The 14,317-nt window shown below is 47.1% G+C and overlaps 1 protein-coding gene across 2 annotated transcripts in view; it reads left to right on the plus strand.

Annotated features, from left to right (window-relative positions):
- The window catches only part of KCNN1 (potassium calcium-activated channel subfamily N member 1), an 83,119-nt gene that overhangs the window by 59,539 nt on the left and 9,263 nt on the right, over positions 1–14,317 (plus strand). For both annotated transcript variants that reach the window (XM_083720510.1, XM_083720509.1), the window contains exons 5-7: positions 5,147–5,288; positions 7,682–7,792; positions 8,702–8,829. In XM_083720510.1, coding sequence (XP_083576636.1) covers positions 5,147–5,288; positions 7,682–7,792; positions 8,702–8,829 — 381 coding nt within the window. The remainder of the gene's footprint in view (positions 1–5,146; positions 5,289–7,681; positions 7,793–8,701; positions 8,830–14,317) is intronic.

Raw genomic sequence — 14,317 nt, forward strand, 5'->3', positions numbered from 1 at the left:
GCACACCTTCCAGTTTGACCTAAAAGCATTCTGGATCTTCCAAAAGAAACACACAGTTTCAGTGGCGTAGCATGGGTTGTCAGCACCCGGGGCAAGGCAAGTAATTTGCGCCCCCTAACCCCTGGATTTTAGCACTCGAATGTGAGCGCGCCCCCCAGATGTTGCGGCCGGCCCCCCTGCACCCCCCACGCTACGCCATTGGGGCTGGGGGCGAGTGAAGGAACCAAGGACCCCCCCCTTAAGGCTCAGCAGGAATTTATTAAATTTATTATTTGCAGAGCCCCCGCGGGCCGAGGCAGCCGAAGCCCCCTCCCCTCGGGCGCCTCCCCGCCCTCTCCTCTCCTTGGGCGCTCCGAGGCGCTCCAGATCCGGGCTTGGCGAGCGCCTCTCCTCCCCCCAGCCTGGTCCGGGGGCTTCCAGCCGCGCTCCGTCCTCGCCCGCCGCCCCCGCCCCCCGCGGCTGAGGCTTGCACTGAGAGCCGGAGCCAGCGGCGCCCCCTTCCGCCGGGAGACCCTCGCCCGCCCGCCGGCTTCCTCTCGGAGGGTTTTGGGGAGCGCAGGGCACGGCGAGGCCCCTCGGAGCTCTCCTCCCTCCCAGTCGGCAGAAGCAGCCGCCGCCTGTGGCTGGGCCGAGGGGATGGCGGCGGCGGGGGGGGGGTGTGGAGGCTGCCCGTGCCCGGCCAGGCATTGGTGGCGGCGTCGGCGCTGCTGCAGCGGCTGCTCCTCCTGCGAGCAGTGAGTGGAGCGCCGCCGCCGCCGCGGCGGCGGGCGCGCGCGCGCTAGGGCGCAAGGCTGGCGGTGGCGGCGGGGAGCCCGGCGGAGGAAGGAACTTGTCCCTTCCCTCTGGACTTGCGCCCCCCCAGATGTTGCGCCCGGTGCGGCCGGCACCCCTGGCACCCCCCACGCTACGCCACTGCACAGTTTTCATGTATTCCTCCCCCCTCTCCTCCCGCCCCGGTAGCTAAAGTCCATAAGCTCTTATATACCGCATAGCCAAATGCAGATTTTTTGAGGTTTTCCCATTCCCGGGCTCCTAAATTCCTAGCTGCAGCCATGTCAAAGCCTCTGCAAAGTGACAAGCATTCATACCATCGACAAAGGATAGCTCAAAACAAAAAATTCCTTTCAGTAGCACCTTAAAGACCAACTAAGTTAGTTCTAGGTATGCGCTTTCGTGTGCATGCACACTTCTTCAGATACACTGAAACAGAAGTCACCAGACCCCTCTATATAGTGAGAAGGTGGGGAGGGGTATTACTCAGAAGGGTGGTGGGAATGGGTGATTGGCAGATAGCTGTGATGAGCCTGTTGACGACTCTTAACGACTGCAATAGGTCTTACAGGAAAAAGCAAGGGGTGAGAAGGTGAAAAATAACAAAGACATTGGATTCTTATCTCATTAGGTCTGAACAAAGACATTGGATTCTTATCTCATTATACATGACAAAGACATTTTTCACCTTCTCACCCCTTGCTTTTTCCTGTAAGACCTATTGCAGTCGTTAAGAGTCGTCAACAGGCTCATCACAGCTATCTGCCAATCACCCATTCCCACCACCCTTCTGAGTAATACCCCTCCCCACCTTCTCACTATATAGAAGGGTCTGGAGACTTCTGTTTCAGTGTATCTGAAGAAGTGTGCATGCACACGAAAGCTCATACCTAGAACTAACTTAGTTGGTCTTTAAGGTGCTACTGGAAGGAATTTTTTGTTTTGACTATGGCAGACCAACACGGCTACCTATCTGTAAAAGGATAGCTCAGTTGGTAAAGCATGAAACTCTTTATCTCAGGTCATGAGTTTGAACCCCACATTGGGCAAAAAGACTTCTGCATTGCCGGCTGCTGACCCTCATGGTTCCTTCCATCGCTCTGATTCCACTATTGTGAGTCGAGGACCACCCCCCCCCCCTTGAGGATAAGAAAGACAGCAGGACGCAGTATATTAGGTTAATGGGCTAAAAAAGGCCACAACTTTATTGGTTACAGCATGTGAGTGGTATTGGCTTAGGCATTGGCTAAAACAACAGAGCGTGACTCCACCCCCTCAGGGAGGGGTGAGTCTAACAAGGGTTAACCACCAGTGGGAGGAGCCTGTTGATGCAAATACAACTGTAAGCCCCCCCCCTGATGTCACCGGGGGTCGTGCCACGGCCCTAGCCACCAGCAAGGGCATCGGACAGGATCCACGACCGCCGGATTCCTTTAATGGAATACCCAAAAAGTGGAGGGGTAGGCGATGGCCACACCCTGCCCTCCAATACACAAACATATTCCAATGCCTAACCGCCAATACCCGAAAAGTTGTGGCGATTTGCTACGAGATAGGTGAAAAACGTGGGTGGCAGGACGCGGGTGGCGCTGTGTGTTAAACCACAGAGCCTAGGACTTGCCGATAAGAAGGTCAGCGGTTCGAATCCCTGCAACAGGGTGAGCTCCCGTTGCTCGGTCCCTGCTCCTGCCAACCTAGCAGTTCAAAAGCACGTCAAAGTGCAAGTAGATAAATAGGTACCGCTCCGGCAGGAAGGTAAATGGCATTTGCGTGCACTGCTCTGGTTCGCCAGAAGCGGCTTAGTCCTGCTGGCCACATGACCCAGAAGCTGTACGCCGGCTCCCTTGGCCAGTAAAGCGAGATGAGCGCCGCAACCCCAGAGTCGGCCACGACTGGACCTAATGGTCAGGGGTCAATTTACCTAGGCGAAAAACCAAGTGGCCGGTGCCAATTTGCCAGTTGGATAAAATTCCTACCGGGCCCCTTGGGCAACCAAGGCGACCAACCACAGGTCCATAGCAAGGTCAAAAACAAAACAATGAACTAAAGGGAGGGTGGGTGACCCGACGAAACCCAGTGGCGCAATGAGGGGGAAGCGCTGCTGAGGCCGCATTTGAGTGGCTAAACCCTACCCCAAGCCTCCGCCTGATTGGTTGGCTGCCAGGGGGCATGGCACGGCAGCCAGGACAGCTGAGCAGGGGCCGGAACGCCCCCTGCTAACTCGGGAAACGGCTCCCGCTCACAACACCTCCCCTCTGAAAGGAGGAGAGGCTTTCTGTGACCTGTTCAGTCATTGCAATTGAGGGAAAGCCTGAGCCGGTGGTCTAAATGACTTTAGAGGTTTCTTGGTATTTTAGGGGTCCAGAATAATGAGGCCTGAGGGCATTTCCACTAAAGATGGGGAGAATGTTCCTCAGAGCTCGCAATCCTGACTTCATTGTGATGAGATATATGCAATGACCTCTGTAAAGATCACTTGACCTTGTGAGGGACGCGACGGAGCTGAATGTTGGGAGATCCAGGACAGGAACGATGGAGAACTTACTCACGCAGTGCAGTTAACCTGTGGAACTCTCTGCCACAGGAGGCAGTGACGGCCATCAAACTTGGATGGCTTTAAAAGAGGATTGGACAGATTCATTGAGGGGGGGGGGCTGTCGAGGGCTACTAGCCAGGAGTGCTATGCTCTGCAGGCAGCAGTGCTTCTGAATGCAGGGAGGGAGACATATCTGGTGCTAGGATCCTGCTTGCAGACTTCTCATTGGGAAATCTGGTTGGCCACTGAGAGAACAGGATGCTGCTGGGCCACTGGCCTGATCCAACAGGTAATAATAATAATAATAATAATAATAATAATAATAATAATAATTTATTAATTATACCCCGCCCATCTGGCTGAGTTTCCCCAGCCACTCTGGGCGGCTTCCAATTGAGTGTTAAAAACAATACAGCATTATTATTATTATTATTATTATTATTATTATTATTATTATTCCTAGCTGAGACCCTTCTTATGGAATACAGCGGTACCTCGGGTTACATACGCTTCAGGTTACATACGCTTCAGGTTACACACTCCGCTAACCCAGAAATAGTACCTCGGGTTAAGAACTTTTCTTCAGGATGAGAGCAGAAATCATGTTCCAGCGGCAGCAGGAGGCCCCATTAGCTAAAGCGGTGCTTCAGGTTAATAACAGTTTCAGTTTAAGAACGGACCTCTGGAACGAATTAAGTACTTAACCTGAGGTACCACTGTATTCCCTTGCGTATGATGACACAGATTGAAAAGGCTTAGGGAAACAGTATTTTGAGGAGGAACAGTAGGACTTTCTTTTGAGTAAACTTGCATAGGATCCATCTTCAAAAAGAATGGAAGTAAGAGAATCAAACATACTGATTGGGAGAAAAGCAGTCTTGTACCCAAAGAGGAATCTTGACTTTGTTGTACCCAAAGAGGAATCTTGGCTTATTTTTTTTTTATGAAACAAACAAAACCCTTCAGTCTTTGAGCTGCAAAAAAAATAAAAAAATAAAAAATTAGCGGGTGTTCATCCAGTGGAGTTCTCTGCTTGGAAACCCAAAGAGCAATCTTGCAACCACAGCTTTGAGAATGCAGGAATGGACACTTTGAATGGTGTTGCTAATGCTCCAAGGGTGCCACAGGGATGGAATGAGAAGCCATATTTAGAACCAATGCACAATATAGGGCAGGAAAGGGATTCCCCGGGTTTGCAAAACTGGATTTCCAAACCACTGTTGGCTAAGATCAATGCTTCATTCACAGTCCTGGAGCAAACATGCAATGTGAAATAACAGCTGTCCTTCAAATGGGGAGGGCAGGAATTGCCCTTATCTGAATTTTGCAATGCAGTCGGCCGACTGAATATTGTGTGCAAAAAAAAAAAAATTAGGGCAGTGTGTGCTTTGAAAACAACCTGACGCCCTATCATATTACAAAACGTTGCAAGAAGATGCGTCTCTTAGTCAAACCCAATGCAAACATTTGTATATTAGGAGAAATTTGCATCAGAAATGCTGCCCAGTTTTCACGAGGATATACATATATCGCTGGGCAGATGAGGAGAACTGAATTTAAAATGAGAAACCAAAATCAACAAGTTCTGATGCATTTTGGATCCACATTTAAGGCGACAATTTACAACTGAAATACACCCAGTCCGATGCAAAACTCTTCCATCCTCTGTGGCAGCCTGCAGTGGGCAGAGATTGGGCATGTGTGGGGGGGTCCTACTGTAGCCCCACCCTCACCCACTCCGGTTATGTGTGGGGCAGGCCTAGGGCGGAAGGGGAAGAAGCCAAGAAGGTTTTGATGGAGACTTCCCCCCCCCTCTCCTTTTACTCTCTTTCGGCCCAGATACCATGACAAGCAAGACGTGACCAGCAATTTCCTGGGGGCCATGTGGCTGATCTCCATCACCTTCCTCTCCATCGGCTACGGGGACATGGTCCCGCACACTTACTGCGGGAAAGGAGTCTGCCTGCTCACTGGGATTATGGTAAGGTACCATCTTTCCTGCTGGTGCACAGATTACCCTTTGTTTCTTACATTTCCCTGTTCTTCCTTCCCTGTATGTTCTGCCTTTCAGCTTGTAAGTCTTCTTTTCTCCTCTTCCCTCCCTGTACCTCTTTCCTTTCATGCCATGCCTTTCAGAGACTGCCTAGCTTTAATTTCAGGTGTTGGTCAGCGATTTAAAACAACAACAACAACATGGTGCCTGTGAAGTTAACTCTTTATTCAAAACAGTGCAGGTTTGGTGACCTAAGCAACTCTTCCCAGTAGGTCTTGCCCCAATGAGGCAGTTGCAAATAATGAACCATCTAAGTTCTCTCCAGGGTTTTTCTCAAGCAGTTGCAAACCGAGGCTGGATTGACACTGACCTGTCATTAGAGATACAGTGGTACATTGGGTTACAGGCGCTTCAGGTTACAGGCGCTTCCGGTTACAGACTCCGCTAACCCAGAAATAGTACCTCGGGTTAAGAACTTTGCTTCAGGATGAGAACAGAAATTGTGCGGCGGTGGCAGCGGGAGGCCCCATTAGCTAAAGTGGTGCTTCAGGTTAAGAACAGTTTCAGGTTAAGAACGGACCTCCGGAACGAATTAAGTTCTTAACCCGAGGTACCACTGTACCGTTCTAAAATATCACAGGGCATACATGTAAATTGGATTGTTTTGTTTTTGTTTGTACAATTTTTATTAAATTTTCTCCTTTACAATTTAGAATATTCATTTAAACAACCTTAAAATACCAGTGACCTCTTCTTCTCTTTCCATGCTTCATTTTGCACAGCATAAATCCCTGCATATTTTATATAAACTAAACCATTCAGTATTCCATTATTACTTCCATCAAAACTTATTTACACTGCTGGATTTCTCTTAATGCTGCCAACGTCTCCAAGTGTACACAATCCCCCCACCCATCTATTCAATAAACATTTCCCAATCTTCTTTAAATGTTCTTCTTGTTCTGTTTTTCTATAAAGCTGTGCATATTCCATCAGTTTAAGTTGCCATTCTTCTTTGGTTGGGACCTTACTCGTTTTCCATTTTTGAGCTAACAAAACATGGGCTGCCGTAGTGGCATACATATATAACGTCACAGAGCACACTTGTAAATTGGATTTTTTTAAAAAAAAATAATCTTTCTTTCTTTCTTTCTTTCTTTCTTTCTTTCTTTCTTTCTTTCGTCAAAACGCTATTTCCCATCTGCGCTCTGCAACACCCTCTAGTGTCACATTTTATTAACGCCCTATGAATGTTAAAAGTAGGATGTCATGTGTCCATATAGGTATCATAGGATAGAATCATAGAATCATAGAGTTGGAAGAGACCACAAGGGCCATCGAGTCCAAGCCCCTGCCAAGCAAATCAAAACCATTCCATAACGCTTCCTTAACATTAAAAACCATGTCTGTAGATCTGCCCTGAGTCTGTGCACAACTGAACTCTAACATGCTCTGTCCATTTCACGGAGTGCCCTGGGAGGCCGGGGGGGGGGGGGAGAGATGGTCACAGCAGGAGGGGGGGGCCTCCCTGGATTCTTCAGCAGCCGAACTCATTGCTGCCTCTTGGGGCCCTTCCTCTCCTTCCTTCTCCTCTGCTAGAAGCCAGAATTGTTCCCAGACTATGAATCACTGCTTAGAAATATACAGTATAAGATTTACAGAAGATTGGAAGAAACAAATGAATTATTTGAAGAGCAACTGTAACCAACAAATTACGCTAACAGGACTACAAGAATTTTTGAAGGAGAAATGTATGAAGCATTGCAAAGTAGAGGAAGAATAAAGATATTAGTTATGAATTAAATGTAATTGTGGAAGTAAGAAATGTGTATTTAGTGAATAGACTGGAAAATCTTCAGATGTGATTGATGGAAGTAAAAAAAATATGATACAGTGGTACCTCGGGTTACATACGCTTCAGGTTACATACGCTTCAGGTTACAGACTCCACTAACCCAGAAATAGTGCTTCAGGTTAAGAACTTTGCTTCAGGATGAGAACAGATATCGTGCTCCAGCGGTGCGGTGGCAGAAGGAGGCCCCATTAGCTAAAGTGGTGCTTCAGGTTAAGAACAGTTTCAGGTTAAGTACGGACCTCCGGAATGAATTAAGTACTTAACCCGAGGTACCACTGTATAAGATATGAAAGTATGTTTAATTACTGTTGAAAATGATATGTTGAAAAACTAATAAAAAATATATTTTTATATATATATATGTCCACCCCTTAGAGATTTTGGTAATTGGATGGCATTAAATGAAAATATGGAGCACACTGCCGCATCCTTGGATATAGCTTACTTCTCCTGCCTCCTTCAGCAGGCAGGCATCCAACCGGTTTGGCTTTCCCTATTCTAACCCACCCTCTTCCTTGTCCTGCAGGGTGCAGGTTGTACAGCTCTTGTGGTTGCCGTGGTCGCCCGGAAGCTTGAACTGACCAAAGCGGAAAAGCATGTCCACAACTTCATGATGGATACGCAGCTATCAAAGCGGGTAAGAGGTGCAGCACCCTCGGCCCCGATCCTCAGCGTAGACAGAGTGTGGGTGGTAGTCAACCCTTGTCCTGCTCAAGAGTAAACCCATTGAAGGTCATGGACACAAATAACTTGGGCTAATCCATTTTCCGTGGGTCATCTCCAACGCTGGTCATACTCAGAGTATTGAATTCAATGGGCATGAGAATGTGAGGACCATGAATATCAATGGTTCTCTACACGGAAGATCTTTACTTTGAGGAACAACCTCCTCTACTGCCATTTTATAAAACGCACAGGATTGCTGTTCCAAAGGCAATTCCTTGTAGCAGCCATTCAGAGAATCAAGACTTGACTCTGTGAAAACAGTAATATTTATTTATTTCATAATATGCATGCACCCCTTGTTTTTTTTAAAAAACCCCTCAAAGCAGTGTGTGTGTGTGTGTATCACAATAAAATGATCCAATAAGGAAAATTAATAGCAACGATTTAAAGTTAAAAATAAACTAAAACGAGATTAAAACTCACACCACCTTTCTAAATATCTGGATGGCAAAAATCTCTTTAGCGGATGCCAATAAGGTTACTAGGATATCAAAAGGCAGGGAATTCCAAAGTGTAGATGCTGCCACACAAAAAGACCGAGTTCTTAATTAACTCAGAATAGTTAGCTTTCTTAAGACACGGGTGCACCTTAGCATCTTCACAAACAATCCTTCACAGGGTCAAACTTGGATTGGTTGGTGATAATTGAGAGCTATCGCAATGGGAGCAAGGTAGGATTGGTAAGAGACTGTGCCGTCGCGAACTCCAGAGAGCCTATTTTTTGGAAGAGCGCCGCTCACCACCTCAGACTTCTCCTGCCTGTCTGATACCCATCTCCTTTTCTTTCCCCCTTAACCTCTTTCCCTCCCCAACCCCCCAGGTGAAGAATTCTGCCGCCAACGTACTCAGGGAAACGTGGCTGATCTACAAGCACACCAAGCTGGTGAGGAAGATTGACCATGCCAAAGTACGGAAACACCAGCGTAAGTTCCTCCAAGCCATCCATCAGTAAGTCAAACGTGTTTACCTGCTTCAACCCCCCCCCCCAGTGCCTGCTGCTTCCTGCTCCCACCCACCCACCCTCCATCCCCCTGTTCTGTTGTCCAGGTCTCTCCCTGACTTGGGGGTCCCTACCTGAAAGGAGGAGAATCTGCTCCACTAATTACGATGCACCGTTCAATCGCTGCAAAAATCTGCTGCTAGCTGGGGGTGGCATTGGGTTGTTATACAAAACCTACCCGTATCGTGTGGGAACGTTCAGGGATGCAGGAGAGGATATATTGTCTGATTATAGCCTTTCCAACTTGTGTTAACAAGTTCACAATTTAGCAGAGTAACATTCCCCCGTTTAAACTCACAGCGGATGTGTTTGCTCAGGCTCGCTAAAGCCTCTATAATAACTGTTCTGGTATTTTCCCCTTATTCCCTCATAAAAGACACAGTCTTCTATAAAAGTATAAAAAGAGTTTACTCACATTCTGTTCACAATCGGATCCCAGAAGGCAGACTTAGCTTAGAAAAGTAACATACACCTGGAAACTATCCCATAAAGAGACAGTCCCTTTGTCCTCTCTTGGCTAAAGGCCAAGAGAGCATCTTTGGCTAAGCCGATGTTGCTTCTTCAACGAAAGTAGTCAAAGAGAGAGAGATGGCTGCCCTGCCCTGTGCTTTTGTCGTTACCTGCACAGGTGAGGCCACACCCACCTCTAGTCACATGCAGAGGAAGTCTGTCCCAGCCCAGAAGGAAACAGGAAGTTGACCTGCTGGCTGGACAAACATTCCTCCCCCTGTGTAAACATGTTCACTCTAGGAATGTTGTACTTGACCGCTCTTGTGTTTCACATCCCACATATCGGAGGTCTGTGTGAGAATGTTGTGGAAGGATATATTGAGTAGGAGAGGATATATTGAGTAAATACAGTGGTATCTCAGCTTACATACGCTTCAGGTTAAATACGCTTCAGGTTACAGACTCCACTAACCCAGAAACAGTACCTTGGGTTAAGAACTTTGCTTCAGGATTAGAACAGAAATTGTGCTCTGGCAGCGCAGCGGCAGCAGGAGGCCCCATTAGCTAAAGTGGTGCTTCAGGTTAAGAACAGTTTCAGGTTAAGAACGGGCCTCTGGAACGAATTAAATACTTAACCCGAGGTACCACTGTATAATCCTTCCTCACTCAGGTTAGTGAGTCAGTAGCTGAGTCCATTTTCCCCAGTATATTGCAAGAGGCTAGTTGGTAGATTCGTTTGGATCTCTTTACTTAAGTAGTCCAATCTGGCTTGTCCAGATTGGGTTTGATCTTGGTAAATTCCCCTTTATTCCCTCTTAAAACAATACGGACCACAACAGTCTTCTTTTAAAAGTTATAATAAGAAGTTTACTTACATTCAGTTCACAGTATGATCTTGAAGGCAGGCTTTAGCTTTTAGCTGCAGAAGAGAGTGTGAGTTTATCCCATATGGGGACTGAGCCAATGTGCTGCTGGCTGAGAAAACAAAAAGACTTCAAGAGGACAGCATCAAGAGAAGCAAGAGAAGAAGAGAAGGAAGATGGCTGCATGACCAGCCCTTTTATGGGGTCTCCTAGGGTCACCCCCATCTACCTGGTCACAGCAGGGGGAGGATGCTCCAGGAAGTCCTCCTGGCTGGAGCAGCATCCCACTGTGTGTCCACTCTGGGCAAACAGGAAGTGTTGTACTTGACTGCTTTCTGTGATGTTACATCCCATAGTCTGCGCCACTTTGATTTGGAGCCACATACTGGCCTTGTCCACATCTAGGTACTGCCATCGCTCCCTTGGAGAAGACTCAAGAAACCATAACTGTCATGGGAAAGGTTAGGTTCATTCTGTGGGAATGTTCAGGGAGGCAGGAAAGGATATATTGTTTAATTATATCCTTCCCAACTTGTGTTAACAAGTTCTATCATTTAGCAGAGTAACATTCCCCTTTTAAAATTTGTACAGCGGATAACGTCTTTGCCAGGCTTGTATAAGTCTCTAAAATAAGTTTCCTTGTAATTCCCCTTTATTCCCTCATAAAACAGACCCGCCACAGTCTTGTATAAAAGTATAAAAGAGTTTACTCACACACATTCTGTTCACAGATGGATCCCAGAAGGCAGACTTAAGTTACAAAATGTATACACCTGGAATTTATCCCATAAGGAGATAGTTCCTTTGTCCTCTCTTGGCTGCAAGCCAAGATGCCAAGAGAGCATCTCAGGCTAAGAAGATGTTGCTTCTTTGAGGAATGGAGTCAGAGAGAGAGAGATGGCTGCCTCCCCTGTGCTGTTTCGTTACCTGCACCGGTGAGGTCACACCCACCTCTGGTCACATGCAGAGGAAGTCTGTCCCAGCCCAGAAGGAAACAGGAAGTTCCGACTGGCTGGTCCAGACATCCCCTTTTATGTTCACTCTAGGAATGTTGTATTTGGCTGCTCTGTGTTTCACATCCCACACATCCAAATATAACAATGTAGAGCAACAGTTCCCAAACATTTTGGGGGGGGACCTCACCCACTTGCTTCCACAAATGCACCCTTAGGGGCTCCTACCTCTGCCATACAAAAAACAGAACAGCGGTTTGCACGAACCACTAATAGCGGGGTGGGAGAGTTTTAAAAAAAATCACATCTGGTAAGCAATGAGTCCCTTTGGTTTCAGATAGTACATGGGAAGACAAATCTAAAAAGTCTGGGACACAAATTTTCATGGCCCTCTAGTGAATATGGTGGCTCATTTACCAGAAGTTATGCATTTCACAGGCTCCAACATTTCTCCCATGAAAATAGGGATGTCCTAAGGGAAAGTGGGGCATTCTGGGATCAAATCAGAAACCGGGACGGCTTCTGACTGTCCCTGGAAAATAGGGGGACTTGGAGGGTCTGGTGTTTAGTGTCAACTTTGGAAGGATATACTCAATTCTGACCAAACATAGCCACTCAGAGCAAAATATACATAGGAGACTTGGTTTGGGAAAGTACCATATTTTTCGCTCCATAATGCGCACCTAGTTTTTAGAGGGGGAATTCAAGGGGGGAAATTATTTAAAGGGAGTACTAAGCAGAGCCTGTATGTATCCCAGGCTCTGCTCAGCGCTCCCAATTCACGAGCTGCGCGGAGTGTGTGTGTGACTCTTGGGGGCTTTTCCCCGAGGAAAAGCCCCCACCCACTCCACGCAGCTCTTTAAAAGGAGCACAGCTCTTGAGGGCTTTTGCGGGGGGTGGGGGAAGCGCTCTCTCTAACTGTTCTGGCTTCTGGGGTAGCTCACGAAGCCTTCCTGCTGCCCTGCAGAGGCGTTAAAGAGCATGCAGCTCCTGCAGGCTTTTCTATGAGGAGGGAGAAGGGACTGACTGGCCGCAAGAGCCGCGTGGAGCTTGTGTGCGGCCCTTGGGGACTTTTCCTGCCTGCCTCCCCCTTGCATTCGCTCCATAAGACGCACACACATTTCCCCTTACTTTTTAGGAGAGGAAAAGTGTGTCTTATGGAGCGAAAAATACGGTAGCTGTATCTGGGGTAAGGCAATATTGCCGGTGGTTGAGTGCCATTAGACAAGGATATAGATACATGCATGAAATTGCAAGCTTCTTCTGCATCACGGTCAGTGAGTCTGATAAAAAAAACACATGCCCCATATCTAGATTTCCTAAAACAACCCAAGTCTAGAAGGGCAGTTTCTGTTTACCTTCCAAGATCCCGGACAGCACCTTTGCCAGATTTTCGGTCAAGGACAGCTGCCGCCTCCGCCATGCAGACTTTCATGTGTTTCAAACCATTTGTGTTTTTCAAATCCCCCTCCCATATCCGTGTTAACCATCTGCTTGTGTGCATCGATGCAACATGGGGAGGAGAGGGAGATGTGTTGGTGTGGCGGCACACACAATTGCACGTCGAGGTTCCCTCGCTTCCCCTTGCGTCAAAGGTGATCTACGATGAGATGGTTTGTCAGCGAACCAGAGTGTGCGAACTTGCAGAGTTGTGCCGTCAAAATAACCTTGAGGCAACAAAATTGTGGGTCCCTGGCTTCCGTTTACAGTCTTTTACATGCAGTGTGTTATCAGTAATGTTAAGTTGTGGGTGAACATATCAGACGACACAGCGATTCTTCAAACAGCTCTTGCTTATTCACAGGCCAGGACAGAACTGAACTGAAGGGTTCAGTCAGCCTGCTTATATAGAGCTCCAGTACAACGTTACTGCAACAACTTTCTAATACTATCCAATCACTGAACGTCACTTTTGATCCCTTATTTGCATAACTATCTACAGTATCCCCCTGCTGGCCCAGGGTGAGAACTTCAGTACATAACAAGTAATGTCGGGGCAAGGGTGGGTAGCTGAGGGAGAGAGAGAGAGAGAGAGAGGTGTAACCAAACTGACAAAACCGGAATCGGTGGCGGTCTCAAGAGTCCAACGCTTTTCCCAGCTCAGCCTCCAGTGCCAGTGATACTGACCTAGACGGATTGGTGGTTTGGCTCAGTGCAAGGCAACTTCCTTTGTGAACAAAGGACCTGAATCTTACTTGGTCCCCCAAGCTCAGAGGTCTTCCATACAGTAGAATGCAAGTTCAATCGCATGCCTTCCAACATTTCCCCAATGAAAACAGGGACATCCTAAGGAAAAGCGGGACATTCCAGGGTCAGATCAGAAACCGGGACGGCTTCTGTAAACCCAGGACTGTCCCTGGAAAATAGGGACACTTGGATGCTTAAATATACATTCCCCAAAAAGCCCGAAGAACTATTGCTAGGGTTGATAGGAGAAGATATTAAGAAGATGGACCAAAGATTATATACCGTATTTTTCGCTCTATAAGACGCACCAGACCACAAGACGCACCTTGTTTTTGCAGAAGGAAAACAAAACAAAAAATATTCTGAATCTCAGAAGCCAGACCAGCAAGAGGGATCCCTGCGCAGTGAAAGCAGCAATCCCTCTTGTTGTTCTGGCTTCTGGGATAGCTGCGCAGCCTGCATTCGCTCCATAAGACGCACACACATTTCCCCTTACTTTTTAGGAGGAAAAAAGTGAGTCTTACAGAGCAAAAAATACAGTATTTATGCTACGACAGCTGCCAGAGTTTTGATAGCCCAAAAATGGAAAACGCAGGAGATACCAACTGTGAAGGAGTGGCAGACAAAGTTGATCGAATACGCGGAATTCATAGGTTTCGTAGTCAGGAGGAAACAAAGTACCAAAAAGAATGGAGTCAATTTATTGTCTATATAAGTGAGAACTGTAGAAATTTGAAGAAGTTAGCAGGACTCAAATAAATCTTATGTCATGGTTTAGAAAAGATTTGAAATATTTGTGTATTTTGTTGGTGTATTTGAAATGAAAACTTAATAAAAAAAGCATTTTTAAAAAAGAAAAAGGAAATAGGGACACTTGGAGGGTCTGCATGGCATCGCCATGGAAGAGATGGAAATCTCTGGCTGCCAGTCAGTGCAGGCAGTATTGCACTAGATGGATTGGGAAAGCAGGTCTGGCTCCGTAT

This window comes from Podarcis gaigeae, assembly GCF_964106915.1.
Source record: "Podarcis gaigeae genome assembly, chromosome: 18".
NCBI lineage: Eukaryota > Metazoa > Chordata > Lepidosauria > Squamata > Lacertidae > Podarcis > Podarcis gaigeae.